This window comes from Ictalurus furcatus, chromosome 14 (genome assembly GCF_023375685.1).
Source record: "Ictalurus furcatus strain D&B chromosome 14, Billie_1.0, whole genome shotgun sequence".
NCBI classification, from domain to species: Eukaryota; Metazoa; Chordata; class Actinopteri; order Siluriformes; family Ictaluridae; genus Ictalurus; species Ictalurus furcatus.
In genome coordinates, this window is record NC_071268.1 from 17,340,014 (window position 1) to 17,357,924 (window position 17,911).

General features: G+C 37.1%; 1 protein-coding gene across 2 annotated transcripts; it reads left to right on the plus strand.

Annotated features, from left to right (window-relative positions):
• Positions 1–2,274: 2,274 nt before the first annotated feature.
• sh2d7 (SH2 domain containing 7) lies at positions 2,275–8,863 on the plus strand. Of its 2 annotated transcripts, none has more exons than XM_053642353.1 (9): positions 2,275–3,696; positions 3,840–4,006; positions 4,383–4,519; positions 5,346–5,494; positions 5,999–6,088; positions 6,328–6,493; positions 6,655–6,816; positions 7,093–7,782; positions 8,060–8,863. In XM_053642353.1, the coding sequence occupies exons 2-9, from the start codon at positions 3,865–3,867 to the stop codon at positions 8,102–8,104; spliced, it is 1,581 nt and encodes a 526-aa protein (XP_053498328.1). In that variant the 5' UTR covers positions 2,275–3,696; positions 3,840–3,864; the 3' UTR covers positions 8,105–8,863. The 2 variants fall into 2 exon arrangements, with proteins under 2 accessions (XP_053498328.1, XP_053498327.1); XM_053642352.1 differs by having other exon boundaries at positions 2,275–3,467; positions 3,590–4,006.
• Positions 8,864–17,911: the final 9,048 nt, after the last annotated feature.

The window sequence follows — 17,911 nt, forward strand, 5'->3', positions numbered from 1 at the left end:
GTGGTTAGCACGTTCGCCTCACACCGCCAGGATCGGGGTTCGATTCTCTGTGTGTGCGGAGTTTGCATGTGCTGCGGGGGTTTCCTCCCCAGTCCAAAGACATGCATGGTAGGCTGATTTTAGGCTGATTGGCGTGTCTAAAGTGTCCGTAGTGTGTGAATGTGTGTGTGATTATGTGCCCTGCGATGGACTGGCACCCTGTTCGGGGTGTACCCCGCCTTGTGCCCGATGCTCCCTGGGATAGGCTCCAGGTTCCCCCGCGACCCTGAAAAGGAGTAAGTGGTTGAAGATGGATGGATATTCAATAGGGCCTCACACCATCGGTGCTCGGGCCCTAAATGTTGCTTTAATATGCTAAATGTGTCGACACCAGTAAAAGCTGCCATTATGTACCAGTAGGGGGCGCAAGAGAACCATCTAGCGTCTCTGCCTCCAGGGCATCAGGCCAAGTAGACCGCTGTGTAATGTTTGAAACTGCCTTTATCAGCTCCTTATTTCCTTTATTATTTATTAAGTGTAATAATAATAATAAGACCAACAACAACAGTTGTTGTGGTTGTTGTTGTTGTTGTAAGGTTATATTTATCCATCATTTCAATATTTCTATATTTTTGTAATCTGTCTTATCTCAATAGAAATGTTACAAACTATATATATATATATATATATATATATATATATATATATATATATATATATATATATATATAAGCCATGATAAGAATGTAAATAATACATGTGACATTTTATATATTTTAATAATTTTAATAATGGCACTTTTCAAAAAATGGGATTTCATAAGCCTTGCTCTCCCCCCCCCACCCCCATTCAAAAGAAGACCTTCACAAGCTTATAAGCTATATCAGTAAAATGCAATAGATCTACAACTGATGCAGTAATTTCTAGATTCATGTTTGTATAGACTGATGTTAAGGGATCTCACAGAAATGATTGACAAGAGGGTATGAATTTCCCTCCTAGTGATCCATTAAAGTGTACATTGTTTTGATCAGTTAAACGTTGTGTTTCCAGCATGTCATGAGGTTTACCGTCAGTCTCTGGTTGCCATGTGCTGCTGCAGGAGTCGTTTATATCAGAGCCAAGACGTTTAGGAAGGGAAACACTTTGGTTTCCTGTTTCGCAGATGTCTCATTGTAAACCTAGAGTGTGACACCTGTTTGATGTCACTAATGCAACTGATGTTACATGTTACAATAAGAAATGTATGAAATATATATACACACACAAACAAATTATCTAGATTGCTTAGAAACAGAAATGAACTGAGCATTTTCACTGAAAAACTAATGCTTAGAATCTTGTTGTTGTTGTTTTGTTGTTTAGAATGAATCTCATGGAAACATAAAATATTGAGATATATTATTTCCCCTCTGCACTCTTGTATGTTTGGTGTCTACTTAAATTCTATCCTTTGCTGAGCCATTAAAACATAACAGCTTCGCTGTGCTATTATCTTCAGTCTCAAATGACATGTGACCTTTCAGAAATGTCAAGCACATCACACATGCAGGATTCTCAGATGAACTAACACCTCCTGTCTATCACTAATCTTTGGCATTCATTAAAAGGAAAACAAAGCAACTGTGACCTAATTTAATGACTAGTGTTCAACACATATACAATTAAATATACAGTACTGTGCAGAAGTTTTAGGCACATGCAAAGAAATGCTGTAGAGCAAAGATGCTTTCAATATAATGAAATTAATTGTTTCTACATTAAAAAAAATAACATAAAGAGTAGTAAACAGTAGTAAATGAAACAAAGTCAATATTTGGTGTGACAAAAATAAATGAATAAAAAAAATAGTAGTCTGCGGTACAATTAGTGCAGTTTTATAAGGAAATGAGCTGTAAGTTTTATTGCGCATCTTGCAGGACCAGTCACAGTTCTTCTGGAGACTTTGACTGTCACACTAGCTTCTTATTTTTGCAGAAACACCGAGCAGCCTTCATTGTGTTTGTGTCTGAAAATTGTCTCTTAGATAATATGCTGTTTTCTTTAATGACATACAAACATTTTTCATCCTTTCATTTTTGTGCTAGAAAACTAATGTTTGGAAGTCTAAAATGTGTTTTGTTCTGACTTGATAATGGATGGATTGCTAATGTCATAAAATAAAAGAATCTATAACAAAGTATGTACCAAATAAATAGGGTGCCTAAAACTTTTGCACAGTCATGTACATATTCATTTTTAATTTAATATAATTCATTTTTAATTTAATATAATTCATTTTTAATTCATATATGTTTATTTTTAAATGACTGGTTTCTTCAAATTTGTTAATTTCGTAATGTTTAATCTTCTTGAATGATTAGGTTATAAAAATGACAGTGATATGATTTGATGTCCTGTAGACATTACGTCATTCCCCATGGTGTGATAGACTCAAATGGAAGGAAGCAATGCGTGTTTTGTGTCGGTATAAGAAATGGTAAAGCTTAGGCATACATTACCATGATTCACTGAGCTTGTTTCCTTTGTGCTTTAAATGTCTTCCATGAACCATAGAATAGATGATTATTGTTGAGGTTGAATTTTAAACAGTAATAATGTTTAACAGCGTGCAAAACCTGTGGTGTCAGTCATTTACAGTCCTTTTCTGTACTTCCCAGATCTCTCCTGTTTAGCGGTGTTGTCCGATGGGAACCAGTGATTACCAATTACAGTAATACAGTGATTACCAATTGTGACTCATCAAAGAAATAAAAATGTAAAAGCCAACGTAAAGGAGTACCATAGACACAGTTTGAGGGTGGGGTAAAATCTGCTGTAATTCCAGTCTACGGTCTGAATTGCTTGTATGTGGGCCTGACATGTGTCTTGGTTGAAACCTGTGACACAGCTCTGAAGAGTCTGTGTGTCCCACTCACAGAGAGGAAAAGGTAGGTCACGCTAACAGCTACAGTAACAGCAAGAGCACACACAGACTAACCATGATGTAGCACCTCTACATTACAGTAAACATTCTAATGGTAACTGTGTGTGTATCCATGAGAAATTTCATCAGTGGAACACACAGTGAGACAAAATTCACAAAGAAGATTTTTGTGGGGAAATTTTTTATACATTCCTTTTACATTTCTTTCTTTCTTAGAACACTGTAAACTTAAACTTTATTGAAATGTTTATGCAAATATAGTATAGAAAGTCAGCTATCTAGCCTGCTACCATCACTAATTTCTGTATAGGATCACTGTAGATATAGATACTGTAGAACTTTCTTCACTTGTGACTCATTTGCTGCTGTTGTAGATAATCGCACATGGATGCCCTAAATAATTCCAGTGGCCAAAAGCATTTTATGCCAAAAAGTCACCCTTGATTCAGTGAATCACCTGTACAGTATATATTGTAGGTCTGTACCTGCTATGATCTGCTGCTGTATACATAAAGGCTGTCCTGTGCTTACCCCAGGACTCTTAGTCACAGTATGCGAATTGGTGAACATCTTTTCAATACATTTAGTACTGTTTGCCTTTACTCTTCTACACCAGTATATTGCAATGATGTATAATCCCTCTATCTACTGTAAAAAATTAATAACAGTCAGTTTATCCTACAGGAAATGACGGGTATCATCCACTGCTTGCAGCAGCTGTTAGTGAACACATGGAGACCGCAATTCTTTCCTCTGCCTGCTCAGTTCCATTTCTCTTCAGGAAACTTGAAGTTGGTGAAAACCCTCAGATCTATGTGTGCGTGTGTGTGTGTGTGTGTGTGTGTGTGTGTGTGTGTGTGTGTGTGTGTTTCCTTTTCGTATTCTCACTCAACCCAACATGAGCTGTTCATTTTTTTGCCCCTGAATTTTCCAGTCCCCATGGAAGGTGTCTAATGTAAATGTCAACACTGTGTATCAATGGTGTAACTGTCTGTACACCTTCAGAACGCCTTTTCTTTCCTGTGAAGCAGCTGAGGAGAACATCTGCCTTGCGCAACATGAGACTCAAATCACACCACATGCAGCAACACTCCCCAACAGGTACGTCTCCATTGTCCAGCAACCGCTGAGTTTCTTAAGGTTATTTGTAATGATAAAGCTTTTGGATTTGGATGGCTTGTAATAATTTTTTGAATATGACTTTTCCTTTATTATTACTATTTATTTAATGCCAGCACTCGAAGTATAGAAAACATTGGAATTCTTTCATAATACTCATAAAAACATAATGTTTCTAATTTTCACAGTGTTGTGTGTGTATATATAAAAGAATCTAATGCTTTTAAAATGGTCCCATACCTCTGAGCAGTTGCTAGTATCAATTAAAGTAAATTTGTAAAAAAAAATAAAATAATAATAATAATAATAATAATAATAATTAAAAAACGATTAATCTGGTAATGTTTGTGCTTATTAGCTATGTGGTGCTTTCGACACTGCCTTGGACAGAATTGTTGCAAAACTCAGCCTAATCACATCACTGGTGAGCGCTCAATGGAGCAGAAGAGGCAGAAGCCACACAGGCTCCAGACCTGCCTGTTGTTTTGCATGAAGGTAAATGTTCAGTGCCTTATAACATATCGAGACTGAGTATGACTTAAAGTATAATGATTTTTAAAATGTGTGACTGGTGTTTGATTTTATGTATAAAATAGGAAGATAATACAGCTAACATTTTGCATCAAGGTTCCCTTAATGAGTAAAGTATGTCTATAATGACCAACATAAACTAGGGCCATAATGAATGTGGTTAATTGTTAAGATGTATTAAAGTGAGGGTGAATGGTAGATTCCACTATTTCATCATCATTTTGTCATGCATGAAAATTTAGGAGGACATTTCTATTTAGAGAAAAAATATGCATTTATTAACACTAGTGTGTTTAATTAAATGCATATTAATTACTACATTTGTTAACTTACATTTCTGGCTTTAAACACGGTGTATTAATTCTGAAGTTAATTACTAAAGAAATAAGTAATGTTAGTTAAAAAACCCTTAATGTAAAGCATTCCCATAATACATTACCACACAAGTACTGTGTGTCAGTACATAAATCAGACCTAAATCATAATTATATTAATTATTTATATTTATATTTATATTGAAATTCATTTTTAGATTTATTACATTTTGTAAAACCCTTACCAGGGCCCAGATTTCCAAACTAGTGTAGTGTCACTATAGTGAAAGTAACCATTTTGTCTTGACCAGAACAGGCAAGATAAACAGGAACAAAGGCTGTTTTGACACTGCTGCAGGCCATTTTACAGCACCAGGCGGAAAGTAGGCAAATTAGGGCGCTAGATCCACTCTGCCGTTTACGGAACTACGTGTTCAGAGCCTGTGTTAAATCCTCTCCTCTGTGACCGTGTTCAGGGTCGAGTGAAGATGGAGCATATGCAGCCGGAGAGCACCAAGAGCAAACTGAGGGAGCTGGCACTCAAATGGTTCACCGAGACCCAGGCTCCTCTCATCCTCGACAAAGGCAACTTTCCTGCCTGGTTCCAGGGCTTCATCAGCAGAAAGTAAGAATCGCAGAGAGAAAACCAGAGATAATGAATTTGTGAAACAGTGCTCTTTTGCTGGTCAGAACATTAGAAATATCCTAATGTTAGAAAATAGTTTAGCATTACAAAAATCATATTAGATATATATTTGAAAGTGGGCAGTGTAATTTTGGGCAGGAAATTTATTTGATTTTGAAATGGATATAATTTCTTCTAAAATGTAAACTCCTAACACATCCTCGACAAAGTTCTGTAAATGATTTACTGTACTTGTTAACTTGTAAAGTTAGTTTAAAGATTGGACGGCTGTGCCACTATTATCAGTTGCAGCTCATTTCATTTGTATATTTGTATACCAAAGTGCTTGGTGTTAAATTTTTGCATCTCAGTCATTTGTTTAACAAACAAACTAACAAGTAAGGTTTTTAAATAAATAAATAAATAAATAAAAGGTCTGTGTAATATGTTATTATAAAAATTTTGTTTCCAAAGAATAATTTTCCATTGGTCTGTATTGTACAGGGATGCAGAAGATCATCTAAGAGATAAAGAACTGGGCTGTTTCCTTATTCGCCTCAGTGATAAAGCCACTGGATACATCCTGTCATATCGGTGAGTCTCACCATATCAAGTGATATCACGCTTATACATGCTCTAACAGTAGACACCATTCACTGTGTAAAGGCATTAAATTTCATCTGACTCCTCCTCTTTTGGGGCTTTAAAAAACATTCTGTATATGATTTGCATTTCTCATATGCAATGGAGTAAATTGTTCTAAAGGCCTCCGTTCAAATAAAGGAACAGAATCTTAATAAGGAAAATCTTTTCAACCTGTTTTTGTTTTTCAGAGGACGTGACCGGTGCCGGCACTTTGTCATCAACCAGAATAAAGAGGGGCAGTTTATCGTGACAGGAGACACTGAAATGCACGATACACTCACCAGCCTGATTGAGTATTACAAGACCAGTCCTATTGAGCCATTTGGAGAATATTTAACAGTGTCTTGTTTTGAGGTAGTGTGCCTCACTTTCAAATGCTATAAACTAGTATTTATACAATAATAGAGCTGCTTTCTTCTGTAATGCTTGTATAAATGTGTATGGGTGTAAATGTAAAATACTCTAGCGATTTAAAAACCTCTGACTGAGTTATGGTGTCTTTAATTATCTTGCAGTTGCCTGCAAATGATCTCTACGATGTGGTGCAGTTTGAGCCGAAGGTGAAGCCAGGGGTGAGTGTGGAAGCAGTAAGGAAGATTTGGAACCAGCGAGTCGAACAGGCAGCTCAGTCTCAGCATGCTCCAGTCTTGCCACCTAAGAACACCAGAAACACCCAAGTATGTATAACAAACATAACAGATCATAGGTGGAGTGGTTTAATTGAAATCAGACTTTATAAAGACAAATTTTCAAACATGTACTACATATAGTATATGCACAATATTAAATGTATTATCAATTTATTATACTAAACAATGAACTCCTAATATAGTGAAATAGTGACATAAATATCATTTTTTGCATATTTTACATGTATGTACACTAATACACATATACGCATACATGCCACTTGTTATTAGTTTTGTCTCATTAGTTACAATTACCTTACATAGGCCATCCCTCCAGTTCCAAAAAGAAGCTCCCCAGTGAAGACAAACTCCCTGGAGGAAAAAAGCAGTTTAGACAATAAGGTACTACTATATGCCCAGCTGGATCAGGCCAGGCCCCTGGAAAGCAGAAATAGTGATGCTAGAGCTGCGTGGGCGAGACAAAGGGGAGCCATGCCAGTTTCTAGTCCACCAAAAGTCACAGCCCAGGACACGCCTGAACCAGGAAAGGGCACCATCTATTCAGAACTCAGCCTTTTGGACTGCAGGAGTAAATCACTCCCCCTACTGGACGATAACACAAGGGAAGAACGTTCATACAACATAAACACCTTTACAATAAACCCACCTCAGCTGTCCCCTAAACTCCAGAGAGACTACGCTAAGAAAACCAGCAGCCATGAGGTACCAAGCCACAGCCACAGTCTAGATAAGCTAAGTGATCATTCCTTCTATCAGCTGGCTGGCAAGTCTGCCAATCAAAATGACAGGAAGCAGCAAGAAAAGAGTGATGCTACATATGCTGAAGTGCCTTGTGAACCCAGGCCAAACCATTTGCTCTTAGAGAACACTTATGAGCAAATTCCTGAATCAAGGTCCACTACAAACCCAAAAGAGAACTCTGTTCAGGGAAACACATACGAGACACTAGAAGACTTCAAACCAAAGCCAAGCGAGTCAGCATGGGGATTTAAGGTGAGTACATAACTATGATATGCCTATGTTACTGACTGATCTATGTGTGCATACACACATATTTGTATTGTTAGGTTTATGGGTGCTTTCAATTGGACTTCAACAAAATATTGCTGTACTATGAAGGAAAAAAATAGCATTTATCAGCTATACTTTCAGCGTTAATCTATTTATTTAAACTCTTTGGATCTCTATGGCTTACAGTTTACATTTGCATGACCAGAGTCAATGAATAATAATTCCTTTAACACTGTGTAATAATTAACTCTTCCAACAGGGTGACAAATGGAAAAGGCTGCTACCTGAAAACTGGAAGAAATGACAGCATCTTCATCCACTAAATCAACTTTCACATATAAGCACGCAAATCATGAGAGTTACACTAAAAACAAAAGCAGTCTGTTTATTTACCTTATTTATGTCAAGGCTATTCTAAATACATTCAAATGGTTAAAATGCTGATATGAGGTTCTGTTCTTGTGTCCTTAACAGATATTTTTATGTTTTTAATTGTGTAGAAATATTTAAATTTGTATGTTTTTCATTTGTATTTATTAACTTAATAAAAATCTAGTTATCCAGAAAACACTGAGTTTGCATTTAAAAGTTTTATTGGCATTTACTGGAAATATGACATCAGGTTGACAGTACTTTGTATTAACTCGACACTCATTCATGGCCTTGATTAAAAAGATGCTCCATTATAGTACTTCAGTTAGATCCATGGCTCACCAGATGTCATTTAAGATGCATTAGGCTATTGGACCTGTTAACATCATGGTCATGGAGAACTGGACTGGTGAGGATGGAAAGAAAGTCTGTTACATCTATAACATTTTAATTGACTTTGGGTGTCACCTCGATTCTCAAGCAGAGAAAAGATAAATAATCTTTCTAGTCAACCTACACCTTATGCCCTGTTCACTACTTTGCAATGTCAAATTAACCCAGACAATCATTCGATTTTACAAAAATAAAATAGATTTGAAAATAACCAATTTGCCATGTTTATCTAACTTTTAATCACTATAAACAAAATTTATGGACACAGAAAAGCCATTTCTGCTTTGAGATAGCAGATGGGGTGTGTGTGTGTGTGTGTGTGTGTGTGTGTGTGTGTGTGTGTCTTTGTGAACGTAGATGGAGGAAATGTAGCATATTTACACATTTTTAACACTTTCTCCTTATCACCTCTCAGGTCTGAATGACCTTATTAGTCTTTAATATAAATATGATATAAAACTTTTGTTTATAATATTGCTGGCCCAAAAGACCCCAGAGCTTGTGATGATCGAGACTGTCAGTAAGATTCATGTGGAGGTGGGAAAGAGCCCTGTGTGCAGATAGCTCCCTGCTTCACACTCTCATTAGCATGAGCACTGTTGCTGGTGAGTTTGCAGTGCACCATAAATCTCCTTATAGATGATACTATTAGTCAAGACCAATGAGTGTGGGCTGAGCATCATTCAACACGTGATCCTACACCAGTGAGCAATGTGTGCCTCATGTGTGAAACATAGGTCAGCCAGGCTTCTCCATTTGTGTCAGTGCATGTTAGAAAACAGTTCACATCTGAGGTTGTGTATCTTAAAAGTGTCCTGTTTCGAAACATCAGAAACATCTGTGAAAATAGAACACATGGAACCACTGATAGATTGAGAGCGGTATATATTGTGCAAGTGTCTGTTGAGAGAATAAGATAACAGATGTCATGTTGCAGAATGGCATGCAATGAGAAAAAAAGGGGGGAAATATTCAGATATGTGCACACAGTCTTATGCATTTATGTTAAGACTCATGCATTATTACAATGAAGAAGTTTGGTTCACAGCTTCACAGAGATACACATCCATGAAAATTGGAAGTTGAATGAATTCACAGACTTGTTAATGACCTTTAGTGCCAATCATAGCAGTCCTCAGAGTTTGCCATGAAATTCTTCACAAGCAACTAGTCAGTGTAGCCATCATCTATAGACATCTGGTTTAAAAGCATCAAGGTGGACTAATCAACAAAGTAACTGACGATCTATTATAAGATTAATACTTTCTGTAAGATGGTGACTGAAGTAGTCTGATATGCCCCTCATTCAATTTGGAGGTAAATGTAGTTACAAGGATCTATGAATATAGATTTGCTTCCTGAAACTTGCATTTTATAACCTAAGTATATTATAGTATTATAAGGTCCTATCTCCCAATCATTCTTAACTCAGATATAATACTTCAATTCAATTTTATTTGTATAGCGCTTTTTACAATAGACATTGTCTCGAAGCAGCTTTACAGAAATATCAACACGGTATACAAATATTAAAAGTGCGATTTTATCCCACTACTGAGGCCATAAGTAAATGTGGAATTTCAGCATCTGAGTCTTCATTTACACCATCATTTATTTAACAGTAGACAAAATACATCATATCAAAATTGTTTGTCTAAAAATGTTTGACTGCCTCATTATCCTATAACAACTGATATATCTGATGTAATAGTTTTAGCCTATTGAGGTTATTTCCTAAAATCCTAACCTGCAGCTTTCTCAGAATCAGATATAAAAATGAAAGCAACGAATAATAATAATAATAATAATAATCTATTTAACCCTCTGAACCTGTGTTAATGCTAACAAGTGAGTGTGTAGACTGTTGCCACAAACTAGGAAGCACACACTTGTATAAAATGTCTTTGTATGCTGTAGCATTACAGTTTCCCTTCACTGGAATTAAAGGGCCCAGACATGTTCCAGCATGACCATGCTCCACTTAGGTCCATGAAGACATGGTTTGCCAAGGTTGGGAGGTTGAAGTGTCTGCACAGAGACCTGACTTCAGCCCCACATAACACCTTTGCACTGTGCACTAGGCCTCCTAGTCCAACATCAGTCCCTGACCTCCCTAAGGCTATTGCAGCTAAATGAACACAAATCCCCACAGCCACATTCCAACATCCAATGGAAAGCCTTCCCAGAAGAGTGGAGGTTATTATAACAGCAAAAGAAGTCTGGAAATGGATGATCAAAAAGCACACATGGGTGTGATGGCCAGGTGTCCATAATCTTTTGGCCGTATGGTGTATCTGAAGTAAGTTTAGGTTCCTGAAAGTGTATGCAAAACTTTGTCTGGTACTGTGTGTAATCTGTAATCAGCCCATTGTCTTCATTATATTCTGCCAGCACATGATCTCACGTCATCAACCATGACAAGCTGCCAGCTTGATAATTTACAGTACAGTCTCAAGTCACCAATAAATGCACTCACAGTGACGTGGCAATGAAACGCGCAATCCATAGAACCAAACTCGATTATTTATATCTCTTCCAGTCTTTTCATGGGATGTACAACATAAAATGTTTTTAATACATAAAATATCTTTATCAGCTGGTCCTACATGCAATAAATATAAAAGTGTAATTTAACCAAATTCTGAATATAAGAAACAGTATTTATAAGATTTATATACTGTTGTCTGGGCTTTAGTTTATACAGAAGAATAAACATTGCAGCACATCCTGGTTTCACAATCATGAAGTCCTGTGATCCCCTGTTTAGCTTCAAATTGACTATATTCAGAGATCAGCAACCAGTTAAACCCTAAAAAATTATGTTAGCATGTCATTTGATTCAACCTTTGATCAAACTCTGATATACATTCACATTGTACCACATTGTCCATGGTTATCATAAGAATTAATCAGATTAATGTTGGCCATATCTTCAAATGTATTGCCTGGGATAACTTGTAGGGATGATATGTGCATGATTTACATCATTTATGTGTCAAGAAAATTTATTATGACCGTTCTGTCTGCCTCAAATAGTAACATTATATCATTTTCAGTTAAGCACATGCATATTTAGCATAATAGCATTGGACAAGACCTTCGTGTAAAGGGTCCATAAAGCTGTTAACAGTGACTGAAAATATATATGTGGGAGGCAGGAATTCATTATAGCATTGAACATTTAAATAAGCAAGCACTGTCTCCTAAAATATGGTAAGGAACTTGTGACATGCTAAAATTATTATTTAATTATTATTCAATTATTATTGAAGAAATAAGCCTTTACTATGGGGTTTTGGGGACATGCTCACTCATGAGAATATTCTTTTTTAAAAATGGCACCAAAATATCTGTTTGCCATTTAGATATACACAATAAGGGCTCTGGTTCCAAATACATAACAACTGGGTAAAATTTTAATTATTGACCATAATTTGCCACCAATTTATATTATAGCTGCAGTCTCTCTGAAAGTATTGTAACAACAAGGCCGATTTTTTTCTTTTTTGCTATATTTTAAAGCTATAATTCAGATAAATGAATAAATGTAAATGTAATGTAGATATTTGGGGTTGAGATCAAAAGATGAATATGAGATGATAGATCAGAATCTCAGCTTTAATTTCCTCATATGTACAGTACATCTAGATGTGTTAACTTAGAACATTAGCACCTTTTGTTTGAAACTACCCATTTTTTGAAGTTATCAAAAACATTGGAACACGTGACTGATAGGTGTTTCTTGCTTCCCAGGTGTGTCCTGTTAAACTGATAGTTTAAATAATTAATAGCTCTGAACTTCTCCTCTTGGTTTGAGCACTAGGTTTTCACCTGTGAAGACTGCATTTGTTGTTAAAAAGGATTAAACAACATGAGGATCAGAGAGCTTTCTATGGGAGAAAAGCAACCCATTTTTAAGCTGAGAAAAGAGGGGAAAACTATCAAAACCATTTCGCCAAACAATTATCCATCATCAAGAATGGTAGAGGTAGCATAATGGCTTGGGCTTACATGGCTGCTTCTGGAACAGTCTCACTAATCTTTATTGATGATGTAACTCATGATGGTAATAGCAGTATGACTTCAGAAGTCTACAGAAATCTGAATCTGTCTTCCAATTTACAGATAAATGCATCCAGTCTAATTGGGAGGAACTTCATCATGCAGCAAGACAATGACCCCAAAAGCACTGACAACACAACAAAGGACTTTATTATGAGGGAAAAGTGGAAGGTTTTAGACTGGCCAAGTCAATCACCAGACCTTAACACAGTTCAGCATGCATTTCACGTCCTGAAGAGGAGACTAAAAAGAGAATCCCCCAAAACAAACAACAACTGAAAGAAGCTGCAATACAAGCCTGGAAAATCACCACCAAAGAAAAATGCAACAGACTGGTCAGTGTCACCAGCTTGATGCAGTTATTGCAAGCAAGGGATATGCAACCAAATATTTAGTGTTATTTACTTTAATTTACTTCAAGACTATCTGTTTTTATACTTTTGCTCACCTAAAAATTGGGTGGTGTACCACCAAAGATGCCATGTTTTAAGTTGTTTAACATGTCTATTTGTAAATATAAAGAAATAAAAGCTGAAATTCTGATCTATTTTCTCATATTCATCTTTTGATCTTAAACCTAAATGTCTTCAATGTATAGCAAAAACAGCAGAATTGTCCTTGCTGTTCCAATACTTTCTGAGGAGACTGTAGGTATCTTCACTCTTCTTCACACTTCAATCAAAGTTTCACTCAGCATATGATGTATTTTAAAAAGTTCTATTGTTTACCTTAGTACATCTTTAATCAACACCTTGTCACAACTCCAGTGGTTGTTGACGTTACTCTACTACTCTTGTTTTGCAGAGTGAGTAGCACGACCAAGACAATGCTGGATTACAGCAGCAGCAGCTTCCTCAATGTCCTAGCATCCTAGCATTGGAGAAAATTTACTGTTCTGTACCTCAGCAAATTTCTCCAAATTCTAATTGCATTTAAAATTTATTTAAACAATGCAGAACCACGTATTAATGAAATGTAATCACTGTCTAAACTCAGCAAATATTGTTGCAAGGTTTTTATTTTTTATTTTTCTGAAAATGAGATATGTGCACTGATAAGTTAACACTCTTCCCTCAGTGTTCCCTTGTTAACACTTTTTCCTCTTTGTTCCTTTGTTGACTCTTCCCCCACTGCACGAAACCAGTTTCACCCAGGTATGGACAGATAAAGCCCCTTCCCATTTGTGCATTCCTTTGTCTCCCCGAATACAATTTGCGCGCATTTACACATCTTCACGAATACCATTTGCTCGCATTCCTATGACTTCCTGAATATCATATATGGAATTGTTCCACTCTCTTACACTGATTTGCTTCCTGTTTTATGCAAATATGCCCTTCTGCCTAGCCAATCAGTAGTTACCCCATTGTCTCTGTAGTGTGTCAAGCACGATACATATACTCTTTTTTTCCTTTGAATAAAGAGAGATCTTGCCATTTGAATTTTGTGTGTCTGTGTGTCATTTGGCAGCTCTCTGAAGAGCTTGGTGCAGGAACTGTGTGGTGGGGCAAGGGCGCCTTCATTTCTCATGTACTTTTGCTTTCTATTTTCTTAATAATCGTAAACTGAAGATCACATTCCTTACAGCCAGCAAAAAGATTGCAGAGTCATTGTGAGAGGCGCATAAATGCCTAAAGACATTAGATGTCTCTCACAGAGGCAAGCATCAACACCCTGCAGTGTTACAACCCCCAAAACACAGACAGACTTGCGTTCCATTACGAACTAATTACTCAATCATGCACATCTGTTCCATAGAGGCCTGTGATTGGACACTGATTCTATAATGTTTTGGTACAATGCCTACTCTGTTGATCATAATACAGTATACTATGTCATATAGATATGAAATATGTTATGTATCATTTAGTTTTGTAATGTAACGGGGCACACAGTGGAATGCACTACAGACAAAAGCATTGGTTTGCAGAGTGGGTTGTAAACTCTGATACAAATTCAGCATTTGACTAATTAAAAGCAAATCCATGAAAACAGTGAAGAAATGAAGATTTTGCTTTTCTTTTAGATGTTTTCTGTGAACATGTCACATGAGCACTGCACTTCAAATAGTTCCATTGTAACAACTGTATTGACTATCACTCAGTGTTACACAAATTCCTCCATATAGGCTACATCTCAGCTCTGTGTGTATGTGTGCATTGTCTCTTTCTCTCTTTCAGTCAGAGAAAATAGAGAGTGCGTGATTACAGATTACAGAGATCAAATTTAAAAATCAAGAATTGCTAGTACGGTATGAAACAAAGAAGCAGGAGTATGAATAAAACTTTAATGTAAATATATGGGTCAGTGAGCAGGAAGATTGACATGGCAGTGGCTGAACAAACAAAGGAGCACTGTGCGTATTTCCTTATTTGTGCACCAGTCAGGTGCACTCATGTAAAAAATAGGTACACCCCATGGACATTGTTGGCTTTTTTGACATGTTTAGACAAGCAAATATTTGATCATCTTTGAAACAGTGCTTATTAATGAAGTTGATATACTTGAGCAAAACCACAAGGGAAATTAGATTTTTCAATCATTTATTCAACCGAAATATCAATAGATGTGATATTCTTCTGTGGAAAAAGTAAGTACACACTTGGCCTCAGAAGCTAGTATTGCCCCCTTTAGCAGAAATAACGTCTTGTAGTTTTGCATAATTGCCCACAAGGCTTGCTGGAATTTTCTGACCACTCTTCCATGCAATATTCTTTCAGTTGCAAGAGGTTTGAGGGTTTTTTTTTTTTTTTGCATGTACTGCCCATTTCAAATCCCCCTGCAACATTTCAACGGGATTCAAATCCTGACATAGGACTTTTGGACAGATGGCCTCATATTATCTTCAAGCATTCTTTGATATGATGCAGAATTCATAGTTGAATCAATGAATGCAAGCTGTCCAGTCCCTGAGGCAGCGAAGCAACCCCAAACCATTACATTTCCACCACCATGCTTCACAGTTGGTATGGGGTACTTCTCCTGAAAAGCATGTCTGCTGTTACTGGGGCCAAAAAGCTCTATCTTTGATTCGTTGGTCCAGAGCACATTATTCCAAAAGGCCTGGTCTTTGCCTATATGCGCATTGGCAAACTGTAGTCTTGCAAAGGCTTTTTCCTGGCACGCCTCCCATGCAGGTCAAATTTGTGCAATTTCCTTCTGATTGTAGAAGCATGGACTTTGACACCAACAATTGCAAGACTTACTAGCAGATTCTGTGATTAAATGCTGGGGTTCTTGGAGATTCATTTTTGCATCAGATGGCCTGCTCTTGGGCTGAATTTGCTGGGACGGCCAGTCCTGGACAAATTGGGAGTGGTGTGAAATCTGTGCCATTTGTAGATGATTTTTCTCACAGTGGAATGATGTATTTCAAATAATTTGGAGATCTTTTTAAATCCCTTGCCAGACTCATAGACATCCACAAGTGTTTTTTCTGAAGGCCTTAGAGAACTCTTTAGATCTTGGCATAATGACACCCCACACCTCAATAGCAAAGGAAACACCAGACACTAGATATGAGAGGGTTTTAAATAAGACAGGTTCCACCTGCACTCCCTAAACAGGTTCTAATCACTGGCACCCAATCTTGAACACCTGGTTCTAATTTTATGGATTATATGGACTTGTATGTGACTGATCAGTTTTTTGTTCATTTAAATTGTGAAAATTACTACAAAAATGTCAATTTTATGTGTCACATCATAAAGTGTATCACCTTTATTAATAGGCACTGTTTCAAAGGGGATCAAATGTTTGCTTTTCCAAATATGTTAAAAAAGCCAACAATGTTTTTCACAACACTGCAATTGCCAGGCAGAATATTTAGGTATTGAACTGCTTTTTTTTTTTTTTTTATGAGACTTTCGCTGATTTCTGTCACAACCAAGAGAATAAAGAACAGGACACAAAATTTTTTTTTTTTTTTTTAAACTAAACACCAAAAGGTTTAGGGACCCACAAAGGGAAACTTTTGCTGATTTCTGTCACAACCAAGAGAATAAAGAACAGGACACAAAAAAGTTTTTTTTTTTTTTTTTTAAACTAAACACCAAAAGGTTTAGGGACCCACAAAGGGAAACGGTGCCATTCTTGTCTTTCACAATGCTCAAATTGGATTAGAGGCTTGACAATACCAGCACATAGAGAACAGTGTGTGTATGAGAGAGACACTAATGCCCTGCTTTGCACTACGGGCTGGTGAATCAATGCGCTTAATGGCTACTTTACAGTCCAGCAGTCTCAGTGACTGTATCAGACTCGAACAGAAGTCATCCTATTGGGGGATCTAAATCAGCAGCTGCTCCGGCTGAGGAGCGCAATTAATGAAGCCGCATCATCAGCACTTAGCTCCCCTCGCAGATTTTAACACAGGCCTCATAAAGGGAGCTGTAGGTGACTGCAGCAGGAATTAACTGCATATTAACACTGACTGCTTTCTTCTAGTATGTGTACATTGCTGCACTCTGACTCCAAACTGTTTCCATGTGGCACTGTTTTATCAATGTGAACTTTGTTTGTTTTCCCCCTCAATATTCTTAATCAGCATCTTGTTTGTTAAGACTTAAATGCACTTATGTAACTGTTCTGGTTCCAACCAGTACCCTTGAGGATTCTTTGTTTCGTCTCTATGGCAAAAAGTGTTTCACGTAAATCCCTAGAAGTGCTTACCTTTCAGAAAATGTTTCAAGTAGAATCCATTTACAAACCTAGAACCATTAGCCATCCACAGAACCTGAAAGGTGCCCTTTTCCTAAAGTACATTATAAACTATGTTATATACACTATATGGCTAATAATATGTGGACACCTGCCCATCAAACCCATATGTGGTCCTTCCCCAAACTGTTTCCACAAAGTTGGAAGATCACAATTGTATAGGATGTCTTTGTATTCTGTACTGTAGCATTAAGATTACCTTTCACTTCAACTAAGAGGCCCAAAATTGCACAATGTGAGATCCATGAAGACATAGTTTACCAAGGTTGGTGAGGAAGAGCTTGAGTGGGCTGCATAGAGTGCTAATCAGAACCCCACTGAATACCTTTGGGATGAATTGGAATGACAGCTGAGCACCAGACCTCCTCGCTCGACATCAGTGCCTGACCTCCAAGATCTAGTGGAAGGCCTTCCCAGATGAGTGGAGGCTGTTATGGCAGAAAAGAGAGAACAACTCAATACTAAAGCCCATGAGTTTGGAATGGGATGTTCAATACTCAGGTGGCCATACACTTTGCCATATAGTGCATTACAAATTAAGTTTCTATTAATAGCATGTGTTGTT